Below are 15,009 nucleotides of genomic sequence, written 5' to 3' on the forward strand. Positions count from 1 at the left end.
TCCATAACTATGAGTTGAAGCATATGACTGATGTGGTATAGATGAAACAGTCTTGAAAACCCAAAACTAGTTTTTTTCATACATACTCAACAATTATATAGTGCCAACCTCTGTACCTCATATCTCTCACTTTTTCACATCCATTCTACACAATCTACAAAGAGAGTGGTTGGTATTTACTGGTGGGTCCAGAAGATTTGTGCATTAACAATCACTCCTCTTTTGCATGGAAACCAAAGGCGGTGTGCCAGGAGACATTAATAACCACAAAGAAAGTATCATATGACTGATGGAGTTGTAAGAAACGACTATTCATAAAACCACCATATTTGTACAAAATTTTGTTACAGTTCCTAATAGTACTAAAATTTGCTCAAAATAATTTCAAGTGCAAAAATACCATAATTATAAAACTACAGCAAACCCACCTGTTCAACTCTTGAGATAGCTATTTTGTCTTCCAGGTTAGCATCCTTACGAGCAGCTATGAGGTCATAATACACCTTACCGGAGCAGAAGATTACTCGTTTGACATTTTGATGATTTTCAGAAGCTGGGCCTCTTTCGGGAATCACTCTGCAAAGAAGTTGGAGTAGTTAGAATCTCAATTGTCTATACAATATATTTTCGTGTATAAGATGACCTTCAGATAAGACGAGGTAAAAATAATGGGAAATTTTCATGAATTTACCTTGAACCTGTAGTATTAGAAGACTGGTGAATTACAAAACCATTTGTGTATAGGCTAGCTTTTGGTTACCATATACCCTCGTGTATCATGTGACTTTAGAGCACCTAATTTCGAAGCTAATTTTAAGGGGGTTGCCTCCTAAAGAGATACAAAATTAGCATGTGTAAAAAGGGATTTTGACGTAAGGAAAAATCTATTTCTGGGCGATTGGCTCGTGTCGCCAGCGAAATATCCTTTAATCTATTATTTCTAGGGTAAATGTACTAACACATACCAGAGAATAAATAAAATAAAGAAAAAGGTCAGTATAACTGACTCGCTCACCCTCCAGGAGGGTGTCGGTATGAACACTAGGCGAGTGAGACCACTACCACGAGCCAAATGCCAATAGAAATCTCCCACTACAAAATCCCTCCAAGAGGGGAGCCGACCCACAGAGTGAGCAGCTCGTACTACTACTACTCCATCCCATGCTGCCGACTGCTGCGCCTCTGGTGGCCATCCTGAAGTTTAGCAGACATCTTGGGCGAAGGGATGGGTAGGGTGGGATTTCGCTGGCGACACGAGCCAATCGCCCAGAAATAGATTTTTCCTTACGTCAAAATCCCTTTTCTGGGCTCAGCTCGTGTCGCTGCGCGAAATCGTACCAGAGAAATAGCACAAGATTGTAAACAAAAGTAATAAAATGAGAATAAAAATAAAATAAGTCAGAATAGGTCTCAAATAAAAGATAAAATATATAAGAATAGACTATAATTGCTAAAAGATACATATACACAGGGGTATAAAAATAGAAATATGCTTAAATTACCCTTAAATTTAATCATGTTTGTAACATAAGGTAATTACATATGTACAGGTAAAATTATTTACATGTATCAATGTTATCTGTGTAACAGCATGTATCAAAAGTATAATAGCAATTAATAAAAACAATCAACAATAATAATATATAAAGGAATGTATATGACTTAATATACAAAACCCGTAATCATTATAATATGATGTATCCCCTAGCATAAAAATAAGGGGAAACATCCATGAGATCAATGTTTATAATCATTTGTGAGTGTCCCTAACCAGACAATAAGGGGCACCCACTACACTATCACAAAAGCAGCTAAGACACAAGGTGAATGCAAATGAACCAGGTAGGAATAGACGAACTTTTGGGTGAGGCAGGTAGAAAGGAGGACTGAATCTTCTACTACAAACTAGCTAGAGTCAGGGGAAACTATGTTACCCGCTGCTACTGCTGGGAATTTCAGAGCTTCCAAGGACTTAAGGTAGTGACGTTTGAACACTGTCGGCGATTTCCATCCAGTATACTTTTTTCAACTCATCGAAGTTCATATGTTGGAATAATTAATTGAGGTGGCTACTGCCCTGACATCATGTGCTTTCGGGAAAGAGTCAGGATTGGCTTGCTTAATAAAGTACAGGATTTGTTGCCTGATGCCTTTAATGGATAAAGTTCCACCTTTTTCCCTCCTAAAGAGGGACCGACGAAGATGAGGAGGTCCTAGACAGAAAGGCTCGTAAGGTTGTAACTGGGCAAAGAGATACATCTTGTGGAAGGGGTAGTACCTTCCAAGGTTCCCACCTCATCAAAGGATCTTCATTCTTTGCTAAAAAGCTACGTTCCGGAGAAAGTAGGACTTCTCCTGTGGGAAGGAACTGAATATGATCCGGGTCTCTGGATAGAGCCGACAGTTCTGAAATTCTTGCTCCTGAAGCTAAGCTTAATAAGAATAGGGTTTTTCTTAAGAGCATTATAAACGAGCATGTGTCATTATCGGTTTCGGAAGCCAGTTTTTAGAACATCGTTTAAGAACCATGAAACTGACGTAGGCCTTACAGAAGGCCTAAGCCTAGCACATGCCTTAGGAATAGACGAGAAGTAGGAATCCGTCAAGTCTATGTTAAATCCAAATTGAAATATCTTTTTCAAAGCTGACTTGTTTGTCGTAATCGTGCTAGCTGCTAAACCTTTTTCAAATAAGGATCTGAAAAAGGATATAGCTGAATTAACTGTCATGATTCTAATATCCGAATCTCTCAGGAAGGTTGCTAACTTTTTGACAGCAGCATCATACTGCCTCAAAGTCGAATCCCTTTTATCGGATTCCAAGAATAGAATATTCTGAGGGTCAATATTCGCATCTCTTTTTGCCGCAAACTTCATGAAATCCATAAAGTTAGGGTTTTGAGAATCCCTGAGGAAGCGAACACAGTCTTCATTTGTACTGACTGGAGAGCTTGGGACTAGGGGATCTGAAGAGGACGAAGGCCCAGCTCCAAAATTAGAGGATACCAGTTGCTCTTCGGCCAGTCTGGGGCTACTAGAGCCACTTGACCCTTGAATGTCCTAAGTTTGTTCAATACTTTCATGAGGAGATTCACTGGAGGGAAGACGTAAATCTTCTCCCAGTTGTTCCAGTCTAGAGCCAGGGCGTCCGTGGCATAGGCCACCAGAGGGTCCAGGTTGGGGGCTACATAACACGGTAGTTTGTGGTTCGCTTGTGATGCGAAGAGGTCCACCTGTAGCCCTGGGACTCTTTGAAGGATCCATTGGAACGAACTGTTGTCCAGTGACCATTCCGACTCTGGGGTACTGATCGGGATAGGGCGTCTGCTATGACGTTTCTTACTCCAGCTATGTGAGTGGAGGAAAGATGCCAACTGAACTTGTCTGCCAGGGAGAAGATGGCTATCATGACGTGATTTAGATGACGTGACTTGGAGCCTCCTCTGTTTATACAATGTACTACCACTGCGCTGTCCAGGACTAGCTTTATGTGGGGAGTACTGGGTGGGCGTAACCTTTTTAGAGTCAAGAACACTGCCATTGCCTCCAGTACGTTTATATGGAACTGACGGAACTGAGGTGACCAAGTCCCTTGAACCTTTTGACTGGGAATACCCTCCCCAGCCGCTTAAGGACGCGTCTGTGTGGATGGTGACCCCTGGTGGAGGGAACTGAAGGGGTACTGACATTGATAAATTCTTGACTCTTGCCCATGGCCGAAGTCGATTCTTTAGAATCAGAGGCACTGAGGATAGTTTGTCCCTGGACCTGACGTTTGCTCGCGAGCGCCAGATTCTGGTTAGGTCTTTCAGTTTGGCTTTCATTAAGACGTTGTCACTGATTGCAAACTGGAGAGAACCCAGGATCCTTTCCTGGGCTCTCCTTGACGCTAGTTTGTGACTTAGAAATTGCTTGACTGACTTTGCTATTTCTTTCCTTTTGGTTGATGGAATCGACAGAGTGTGGGATGATAGATTCCATTGAATGCCCAGCCACTGAAAGTTTGACTCTGGAGTGAGTCTTGATTTGGTCCTGTTTATTTTGAAGCCTAGATATTCCAGGAACTGAATCACTTTCAGAGTAGCTCTGTTGCATTCCTCGACTGTTGGGGCCCAGATCAACCAATCGTCGAGATACGCTACTACCATGATCCTTGCGATCTGAGTTGTTGCACTACCACTTCCGCTAGCTTCGTGAACACTCTGGGTGCCACGTTGAGTCCGAATGGAAACTACCTTGAAGGAGAATGTCTGGTCTCCTATCTTGCAAACCCAGATACGGACCGGAAGAGTCCTTGACAATAGGGATATGATAGTAAGCGTCTGTAAGATCGATAGAGGTGGTGACGGCCCCACGGGGAAGTAGGGTCCGCACCTGTGAGATCGTGAGCATCTTGAACTTGTCGCAGCGGATGGCTAAGTTTAAGCGGGACAAGTCTAAGATTACCCTTCTTTTTTGTGAGCCTTTCTTTGGCACGCTGAACAAGCGACCTTGAAATTTTAATCTCTTGACTCTCGCTATAGCTCCTTTTTGAAGGAGATCGTCTGCGTACTCTGTCAATTCCTTGGAAGAAGTTGACGGAAGGTCTGGATGGAGGTGGGTTCGTCAACCAGCTCCAACCCAGACCTTTTGACACTATGCTCTGAGCGCCCATTGGCTGAAGTTCCACCGGTGGCGAAAGTGAAACAGCCTCCCTCCTACCTGAAGTTCTTCATTGGTTCTGGTAACCGCCTCGGCCTCCTCTGAAGTGCTTTCCCCTGTTAAAGGGGCCTCCCGATCCTCTCCCACGAAAGGAACGCTTACCTCTACCTCCTTACCCGAGCGGGTCATACTTCTGAGAAGCTTGACTCTCGAAGGCTTGATTGTAAGCTGGAGAGATGGCGTAAGAGGTGGAGGGCTGAGGCTGAGGGGATATCACATAAATTGGCTGTGATTGACCTTTAGAAGTGGAGGGTTGGGCTGTCTGCACTAACGGTACTGTTGGAACTTCTTGAGGAAAGCGTAGTTGCTTCTTCTGGTAAGGTTGGAAATGCCTGGGTTTCTTTTGTGCCTTACCTTTAGGAGTCAGGTCTTGCCTCCTCTTAGCCGAAAGGCCCCAACGATCCTTAAGGCTCTGGTTTAACCTGGTAGCCTCTGACTGGACCTCCTTAACCATAGCTTCTGGGAAGAGATCTGCTCCCCAGATGCTAGACGAGAGTAACCTATTCGGTTCATGCCGAATGGTTGCCTCTTGTAGGACATGCTTCCTACAATTCGTCCGAGCAGTGGCAAACTCAAACATATCTGACTGTACCGTTTGAGTCAGGGCTTTGGTCATGAGCTTAAAAATCGGTTCTGATCCATAAGCCATGGTAGCTACTCAGACATAGCCATAAGAATTGATGGTCTGGCTAGACGCGATGCATCAAACTCAGCCTGAATAAGGCTATCTGGAGCCTGGTAGCTTTTCACCAAACTGCTCCATAGCACAGTCCGGTTTTGAGTTTGCCAGCTGAGAATGTATTCGGCAAGTCTTTCCCACAATTCTCCAACTGAGGGGAGCAACGGAGAAGTGGGATCCGCTTCCTTCAACTGCGGTATAGGTTCCCCCTTCTGGGCCGCTGGGATGGTCGCCCTCGCGATCTTGGTTAGGACTGGAGCGGGTTACTCTCATCCATTGTAAAAATGGTAAAGGGACTCTTAAATGGTTGTATCTTGGTGTTAGAACAATCCATGTCCTCCTAAACACCTGAGCCATTCTCTCTGAGCCTGGTCTCGTGAGTAGAGGACTGTCTCCTTAGGTACCTTATCGTCCCGCACCATAGCCGACGGCGTAAGCCTTGCGTAGCCTATGAACGGAGGCTGGAGGTCTTCCGGGAAGAACTCGAAGTCCTCTATTCTTCGAGTCCCAAATTCCGGTATAGAGATGAGACCGTCCTGGAAGGGGGCGTATGACGCTACTCTCCACGGATTGTTCATAGAGAACTGAGGTAGTGAGTCATACGGAGGAAGTTGGGATCCACTCGTGTTGGACAGTGGAGGAGAGGCTAGAGGAGCTTCTCTCAGCCCGGCTATAATGGAGTCCTGGGAAGTGAATCCTGTCCGACAGACGAGAGATCATTTGCTCCATGCTGCTCTTTAAGGACCCAACCAGGTCCCCCACCTGTTGCAACAGGCCAGCATTGGAGTCCAAAGCCGGAGCTGCTGCGGAGGTGGAGGGGAGGCTCTGAATCGGAACCAAAGGTAGCGGAACTGGTGATTCTGCCGGAGTGCGAGATCTCTCTCTGGAGGATTTACTCTCGAGGACTTAGAGCCGGAGCTAGAAGCTTTAGACCTGGATGCTCCGGGATTCCCAGCCGGAGACTACGGGAGGAGGATGAAGCCGAAGTCGTCTTCTTAGACGACGACGACGTCTTAGTCAAAGTCATCACCTTAGACTTGACCTTAGGTCTAACCGAAGCACCAGGAGGAGAATATATTTCGTCACCCGTAAAGCCTTGGAAGGATGGAGAGGTTGCAGGAGTTAGAAGAAACAGTTACGCCCAAGGGTGACCCTTGGGTGTCCACCGTACCTACCCTCGACCAACAGGTCGGTCTATACCTACCATAGGTTCAACATTAATATCTAGGGTCGCGACATCCGTAGAGATATCCTGGTCCTGATCAGTTAATGAGGTGGCCAGCTGTTGTTGGATGAAGGCGATAGTCGGATCCGCTTCTACCGGGTCGACGTATCCTGTCGCCTTGCCTCCGGGGAAGATTAGTAATGCCAACCGCTTCTCTAGGATGTAGGGCTGTCCCTTGGGCGGCGTTTTTCCCAAACCGCCGACCCAGGCCCGCAGAGTAGCCAGTGCGGTATCTCTTACCGCCGGAGCCTGGAAGAGAGGGCGTAGTTTAGATTTAAGAATCACTTAAAACTAAAACTTAAAGTATAACTTAAATTAATTGCCTTAAGTTAATATGATGAAAACTTAAGCGCTAAAAAAGAAGCGGAGCAGCTACTGGAGATGTAAAACTTACCCCCATCCAAAAGCTGGCTCACCTGGATGTCCCCGAGCGGAGTCGCGCATGGAGCATGGGACCGGCAAACTTCGTGTCCACAAGGGTCCTGAAGTGTGGCGGAACATCCCGGATGCTCACAGTGGTGGCCTGTAAGTGGGGAGACACATGAGTATCTTAAAAACATCACTTACAGTCTAAAGGACAGAAGAGCTCCGATGCATGCCGGAGCTCGGAAAAAATTTGGGCATAACCCCTCCCTGCATCGCCTGAATAGGCTATAATCCCGGAGAGATCCGGTAAGATATGTAAGGGAGGGTGGGGAGGTTTAGTTTAGGTTCTTAAGATAAACTTAAAGATAACTTAAACCTAACACACAAGCAAACCGGACTAAGTCCAGTGCGTAGCGGAGTGTAGTAACTCAGCAAAACGGTAAGGTTAGTAGAGACACCCACTGTACCGCTCCGGTTCCACCCTACTGGGTGGACTAACAAACTTTCCGCTGGATACCAGGACTCCGATCAGGAAGGAGCCCTAGTAAGATGGGAAAGAGCGAGAAGACATACAGGCTCAAGCTAGCCCGGAGCGACAAGGTAGCGCGGAGGGTGGGCAAGGCCAGTACCCCCCACTCGTACCAACCGGCCGGACCGAGAAGCCGGAGAGGTCGAGACCAGTCTGGTCTGTCCCGACTCCCTAGCCCCTCCGCCTGAGGGGAGAGAGGGAGGCGGCTCGGGTATGAGGTGAACGAGCATGGGCAGACCGACCCCCGCCACCCCCGCCCGACTCTATGGAAGAGCGGGAGGGGGGGGAAGAATGACTGGACAGGCGTCTGGCTGGCCCGTGATCACGAAGTGACCACGAGGCGGTAAGACCAAATACGACAACTAAGCCTAGGACAACCACTGATCAGGGAAATGCTATCGGGAAGCATACTGAACTGAAAAGCGGAGGCAAATAAGCCCACTGGGCCGAACCAACTGATCAGAGAGATGCTATAGGGAAGCAACCGAACTGATGAGCGGTAGTATAGGCTCAAAGAGCCAGGACCTAGGCTAAGCCAGACGCCTAACTAACCTAACAATAATAAAATACACAGTTATATAAATAAATAAATGAAAGAAAGAAAACAATATAGCAGGAGAAAAAATCCAGGAGTGTACGACTAACCCGAAGGCAAGTCTACCACTCAAAGCTAGTCAGAGGCCGATACTAAGAACCTGGACTAGGGTCTGGATAGAAGAAGCCTACGTAAGGTAAAACACATGCATGCATGGACAAACCTGAGTAGACCGTACCCTAAGTAAAGCGGATAATCATAAAGAGCGAAGATAAATAAGGGGATGTTCTAGGTATGGGAGACCAAGAACGAACCCATCACGAGGCGAGAACCATGCTGCCATGCTTCCGACACCCCGAGGTCGTATTTATACCTAAAAAAACGGCAAATACTGTCTCAGGCCGGAAAAAACAACTAACCGTAAATACTGAGTACTTAACTTAGCTGCTGCGATAGCTGCACGCTCCATAATAGAAAATCCAATGAAAGGGCACAAAAAACACAGAGAGAAAAATATCACAACCGACTCGTGGCGCTAACTTGAAAGGATGGCCACCAGAGGCGCAGCAGTCGGCAGCATGGGATGGAGTAGTAGTAGTACGAGCTGCTCACTCTGTGGGTCGGCTCCCCTCTTGGACGGGATTTTGTAGTGGGAGATTTCTATTGGCATTTGGCTCGTGGTAGTGGTCTCACTCGCCTAGTGTTCATACCGACACCCTTTCCCTGGAGGTGTGAGGCGATGTCAGTTATACTGACCTTTATTTTATTTATTCTCTGGTATGTGTTAGTACATTTACCCTAGAAATAATAGATTAAACGATATTTCGCGCAGCGACACGAGCTGAGCCCAGAAATATGCATATTAGTATCATAATATAAAATACAAACATAATGAATATCTATTTTTTCCATGGATCTTTTAAAAAATTAATGCTTTACTTCACTGTATCCAATAATACTGTATGTATAGTATTCTTATGTTACTATTGCATTATAAAATACAAACAACAATCATGTGCCATTTGCATTGTTTAGGTTTTTGTGAATGCGGTCAATGATACCATTTGGAAATTTTTGTTTAGCCATCAATTTCTGTTTAAAGATAACAATGGGAGAAAGTTCATCCCATCAGCCATACACATTAAAACAACAGTAAAATGTGCTCTTTCATGCCCAGTAGTTTTGATGGAGAGACTTTTCTCTCCACTTTTAATTACAGTCATGTTTGATGGCATATCGAAGTTTAGTGGGAGTTTCATCCATGTTGCGGATGCACAATTATTTATAGTCATCAGCAGCTTGAACATAGTTTTCTCAGCTTTAGCTACAATGTGCAGCTTAAATTTAGCATTCCATTTCCTTGCCAATCTTTTCTTCATGGTGCATATGGGTATACAGTACAGTAATACCCTGAACTTACGCGATTCGATTTGCATGAATTCACAATAGCGCAAACTTTTTCATCAGAACCTAAAAACTAATTATCTTACATGAGATCTTCAATAGCGTGAACATTTTGCGAACCCTCCAGAAGCACTGCAAAACCCTGCAAAAGTGTTTATGTTTAATTTATCATGCAAATTTTTAAATTTTAAAGCTTTTCTGTATAAAATATTTATTATAAATATATTATTTTTATTTTTGTACATGCATAAATATGCAGTCAGTGCATATATGTACCTTTATAAGATATGATACCCACTCACAAAGTTACTACACTTTTCAAAGATGATATCCCTTCAGAAACCTTTGTTTAATTTCTGAAGTATGTACTAATATACTACAATTAGTATAAGTTTTCATGCTTTGAAGTGTAAAATCAAATTTTTTGAAAATAATACAAAGGCAGTAGGTAATTCAGTGTTAGTCACTATATGAGAACTCCATGATCAACACATAAAACATCAGAGTTGTCGCTCTGTGAAAATGATTTTCTTAACCCCTGAGAAAAGTGCTGGTACAATCTGTATGCACTATGTTATGTAATTACAGCACAAACAGTTAATATACTTTCAGAAGATATGATTCCATTCGCACTTTTTAAGGATGATACCCCTACAGAGTTTTACCTACATGACATATATATTTCTCTCTCACATTACTTATGTACATACATGTTTCTTTATTTTATGTGTGACTTCATTATGATGATATGAAGTACAGTGAGACAAAGAAAACATTTTACTCTGACAGAAAAAATTTTTTTTTTTTAACAAAAAACCAAAATGCATCCCATCTTCCCCCATGAATTAGGGGTATAGTATACATCGAAAGTGGATAGTATGGTGCATAGTATTTACTGTAACTCTTTATGCCAAACCGGTTATCCTTTTTTAAGGGTAATGTATTAAACAATTTTAAAACCAAAATTACAGTAGCTTTAATTTACTTAAAAGTTAGTCTAATAATAAGGGAGCACGATTAGGGTCATCTTTAGAGACTGTGCCAAACTTACGCGAAACTTCCCCTTGCACGAGGGGGTTCTCGGAACCTAACCTTGCCGTAACGTTCAAGGGTATTACTGTACTGTAATGTAAAAATACGCATAACAGTCCTATTCTACTTAATGTCATTTGTAACATATATACGGTACTTATTTACTATTGTATGATGGTTGAAATACAAGCAAAACAGGTGTTGTTATCTGATTCGGTTGTTCATAGCAAAACAGCTATTTCTCGTTCAGTTATTTATCCCTGTACACATTTACACAATGATTATAGTGTTACTAATGATACTTTTATCATCCTCTTTTACTTTTTTTTAATTTATTTACCTCAATGGGATAAAGAGATGGAGGAAAAGAAGTTAGTCTAATGTACAATAATTATCATACATAATTATTGTTCATATGACTGGATTGTTCTAAACAGTTGTAAGTACAAGCCGTCCCTGGTAATCAGTGATCCGGTTTTATGGTGCTTGTATAGTGCCAAAAATCACAAAAATATGAAAAATTTTCTAAGACAATTTGTATTTTTCAAAGCTACAAACCTGAGGTCTTAACAATAGGATAATTCCTAGCACCTAGCTGGATCCGGTTAAAAAGCAGATGAAAGCAAGGAATCTTGTGATATCTGGCAACGCATGTGTAACTTGCGTTAGAAGTGGTCAAGGACGACGCCACTACACCAGTCTTTCCCAACTCAGGATGACTTAACAAACAGAGGGGCAGCTAGAGGCGGGCAGTATAACTTTACGACCTCAGGTTTGTAGCTATGAAAAATACAAATTGTCTTCGAAAATTTGTCATTTGTTCATATGCGAACAAACCTTCGGTCTTAACAATAGGATAGACTCATAATTGGAGGGAGGTATAAGACATCCTAGACCAGCTGGGGGCCTACCCACCAGTCCAGCTCTCAAAAGAAATGGTTCTTGGAGAGGGACTGAAGCCCGTTGAGAAGCTAAATAAATTGATATCTAACGACTCAGAACCTGAGTGACGTACAATGATATATGGGATAACCATTGTATAGGGAACCAAAGAGAAACTTTGACTGTCCAATAACAAACCAAGACACCAGGGTTTGTATTACTCCCAAACCCACCCTCCTTGCCAAGAAGTGGAGCATATGCTACGAAATAGCGGGTAAGATATTTGTATATATTGCATGACCACACAATCAGTATGACTACCTTACTCACCTGTATCAGACCAGTCCAGCGAATGACGTGTCTATTCCTTAAACCGCCCAAAAGGAAGAAGGAAAGGTACAAGAGAAAGAAGGATACCAGCCAACTCACTCATTCTCTCATCCACACAATCATCTTAAATAAGATAAAAAGGTGCCCTGTTAAGGGCAACCATGAGTTACACAACCTGTTGGGCAGCCACCACAGGACCCAGGGAAAACGTGTCCGTAGATCTGTGGGCAACATCCTTAAGATAGAAGGAGGTGAACATGGACTGGCGTAACCAAGTACCAACACTCAGCACTCTATGTACAGCCAAGTTCTTTTTGAAAGCCAGAGAGGGACCATACCTCTAACGTCATGCACTCTAGACTGCACAGACGTGGTATGTGGATCATCAAGTGACAAGTATGCCTGTCTGATGGCTCCACGTATCCAAAAAGAGATAGTATTCTTAGACACCTCTTTCTTTGTACAGAAACCTGTGCTAACAAAAAAGTCTGCAGCAGCCTGGTCTAAGGTGCCGAGTCCTTTTAGACAGCAACGCAGGGCCTGGACAGGGCAAAACAAAAGCTCTTCAGCATCACCACCCCCAAAGTCAGTCAGTGATGGATTGGAAAACGAAGTGAACCTATCATCATGCACAGAGGGATTTTGGGTTTTGGCCACGAATTCTGGGGCAAATTCAAAGGACATCGACCCCCAACCTATGGTGTGCTTCACCTCATAGCTCAGACCGTGGAGATCTCCTACCCTCTTCGAAGATGCCAAAGCCAGAAGGAAAACTGTCTTGAGCGTCAGGTTCCTATCAGATGAGTGACGCAAGGGCTCATATGGACTCTTAGTGAAGCTCTTAAGAACCAAGGAAACATCCCACGTCGGAGGCTTGAGCTCTCTAGGAGAACTCGACTGCTCAAACCCCTTAACTAGCAGGGAAAGTTCCCAGGAAGAGGAGATGTCGATACCCTTAAGGTATAACACCAAACTCAGGGCAGCCCTGTAGCCTCTAATAGCAGAAATGGACAAACGTTTCTCGTCTCTGAGGAAGGTTAAAAAGTCTGCTATTCGCTGAATAGAGGTCGAGAGTGGAAAAAAACCCAGTTTACGACACCAATCACAGTAGATCGCCCAGTTGCCTTGGTAAACTGTGGAGGTCGACTTTCTAAGACTGCTGGACATGTGCCCAGCTGTTCCCTGAGAAAAGCCTCTTGCTCAGAGGAGATACTTGATATCCTCCAACTGTAAAGAGACAGGGATTCTACTGACTGGTGGAACCTTTCCGCATGGGGCTGACACAGATGTCGCCAAGGGGGAATCTCACTTGGAACCTCTGCCAACGACGACAGCAGATCTGGAAACCATTCCGCCTGAGCCCACAGAGGGGCTACCAAAGTCATCCTCAGACCCTGTGAACTCATCAGCCTGTTCAGACCCTGACGGATCAAACAAAACGGAGGGAAGGCATACACCTCCAGGTTGTCCCAGGGATGTTGGAATGTGTCCTCTGCCAATGCTAAAGGATCTGGAACCACTAAACAGAACACCTCCAGCTTCCTGTTGAAGTGTGTCACAAAAAGGTCCAGCATGGGTCTCCACCAAATCTGGAAAAGCTTGTCTGCCACCACTTGATGAAGGGACCACTCTGTGCCTAGGATCTGATCCCAGCGACTGAGTTTGTCTGTGACCACATTTCGTTTCCCTGGGATATACCTGGCTGAGAGCTCCACCGAATTGCTGACCGCCCACTGGTGAAGCTCGACGGTCAAGGCGTGAAGTTGACGTGAAACCAGGCCTCCCTGCTTGTTCACATAGGCTACCACCGTGGTGTTGTCCGACATGAGAAAGACAGAATGACCCTCTACCTTCCCCCGAAACTCCTTCAGACCCAGGAAAGCCGCCTTCAACTCCAAGACATTCATATGTTGCTCCTTTTCTTCCAAACTCCAAATGCCTGAAGCGATGAGGCCGCCTTAATGAGCGCCCCAACTTGCGAGGGAGGCATCCGAGAACAGAAGGAAGTCCGGTGGAAGAGAACGCAAAGGGACATCCTTCAACAGATTCTGTTGTCCAACCACCAACGAAGGTCTTCTCTCACTTCCAGAGACAGAGGAACCATAAACAGGGGAGAGTCCCCCGCCAGAGACCAGAATTCTCCTAGTCTCCATTGCAGAGACCGAAGATGAAGACGCCCATGAGGGACCAGCTTCTCCAGGGAAGACAACACTCCCAGAAGAACCTGCCACTGATGAGATGACTGATGTGACTCTGACAGGAAGTTGCGCGCTACTGCCCGCAACTTCTCCAATCTCTGATCCGACAGGAAAACTTTTGCCACTGTGGTATCAATGACCATGCCCCGGTAGAGAATCCTTTGAGTGGGTACGAGGTTTGACTTTCCCTGGTTGACTAATATGCCCAGGTCCAGACGGAACCGAAGTAGATGATCCCTGTCCTGCAGCAGCTTCTCCCTGGAAACTGCCAAGACTAACCAATCGTCGAGGTACCTCAGCAAACGGATCCCCTGAGCATGGGCCCAACTTGACACGAGAGAGAAGACTCTTGTGAACACTTGAGGGGCTATCATCAGCCCGAAGCACAAGACTTTGAACTCGAAGGTCTTGTCCTCAAGAGAGAAGCGAAGGAACTTCCTGGACGTGGGATGAACAGGGATTTTGAAGTATGCGTCCCTTAATCTATCGAAGTGATTCAAGGTGGGTAAGTCAATCACAGGCCTCCATCCTCCCGTCGCCTTGGGCATCAAGAAGATGTCTGTAAAAACCCGGGGACGGACGCACTACTTCCTCTATCGCATCCTTGTCCAGCATTTTCTGCACTTCCTCCCGAAGAGCCAAGAACTTCGGAGAACCTGAAGGATATGCCTTCCTGAGCTGCGGCTTGTCCGACAGAGGAGGAGAGAAGTCGAATGGCAGTAGGTATCCTAACCGAAGGACATCTACCACCCACTTTTCCGCCCCATAACTCTGCCACTTGGCCCAATTGGCCAGCTAGGTGCAGGAGAGGGAGAGGCGCCTAACCTACAGACGGCCCCCTTTACCTCTGCCCCTTGGGCGTTGATCTTCTGACTTTGGCTGTGTCAAACGGGGAGGCCCTGCCGAACTCGAGGTCCTCGACGGCCTACCAGGCGATGATCTCCTTGACTGCTGCTGGACAGGGGGAGGAGGAGGAGCCGGACGTCTCCGAGGATGAGACTTCAACTTAAACACGGCCTGGGGCACCAGTCGGTCTTTGGTGTCAGCCCGGCGCCGGTCTATCGCATTTTTGAGTTCTGTCCGAGGAGACAAAAATTGGGACTCCAACAGATCTCCGTTCCTCAATGGC

The 15,009-nt window shown here is 45.2% G+C and overlaps 1 protein-coding gene across 1 annotated transcript in view; it reads right to left on the reverse strand.

Moving 5' to 3' along the window:
* LOC135219682 (2-oxoglutarate dehydrogenase-like, mitochondrial) overlaps positions 1–15,009 on the reverse strand; it is a 446,325-nt gene that overhangs the window by 52,090 nt on the left and 379,226 nt on the right. Inside the window, 1 exon segment of the mRNA XM_064256630.1 lies at positions 429–576. Within this exon segment, the coding sequence (XP_064112700.1) occupies positions 429–576 (148 nt within the window).

This window comes from Macrobrachium nipponense, chromosome 1 (assembly GCF_015104395.2).
Source record: "Macrobrachium nipponense isolate FS-2020 chromosome 1, ASM1510439v2, whole genome shotgun sequence".
NCBI lineage: Eukaryota > Metazoa > Arthropoda > Malacostraca > Decapoda > Palaemonidae > Macrobrachium > Macrobrachium nipponense.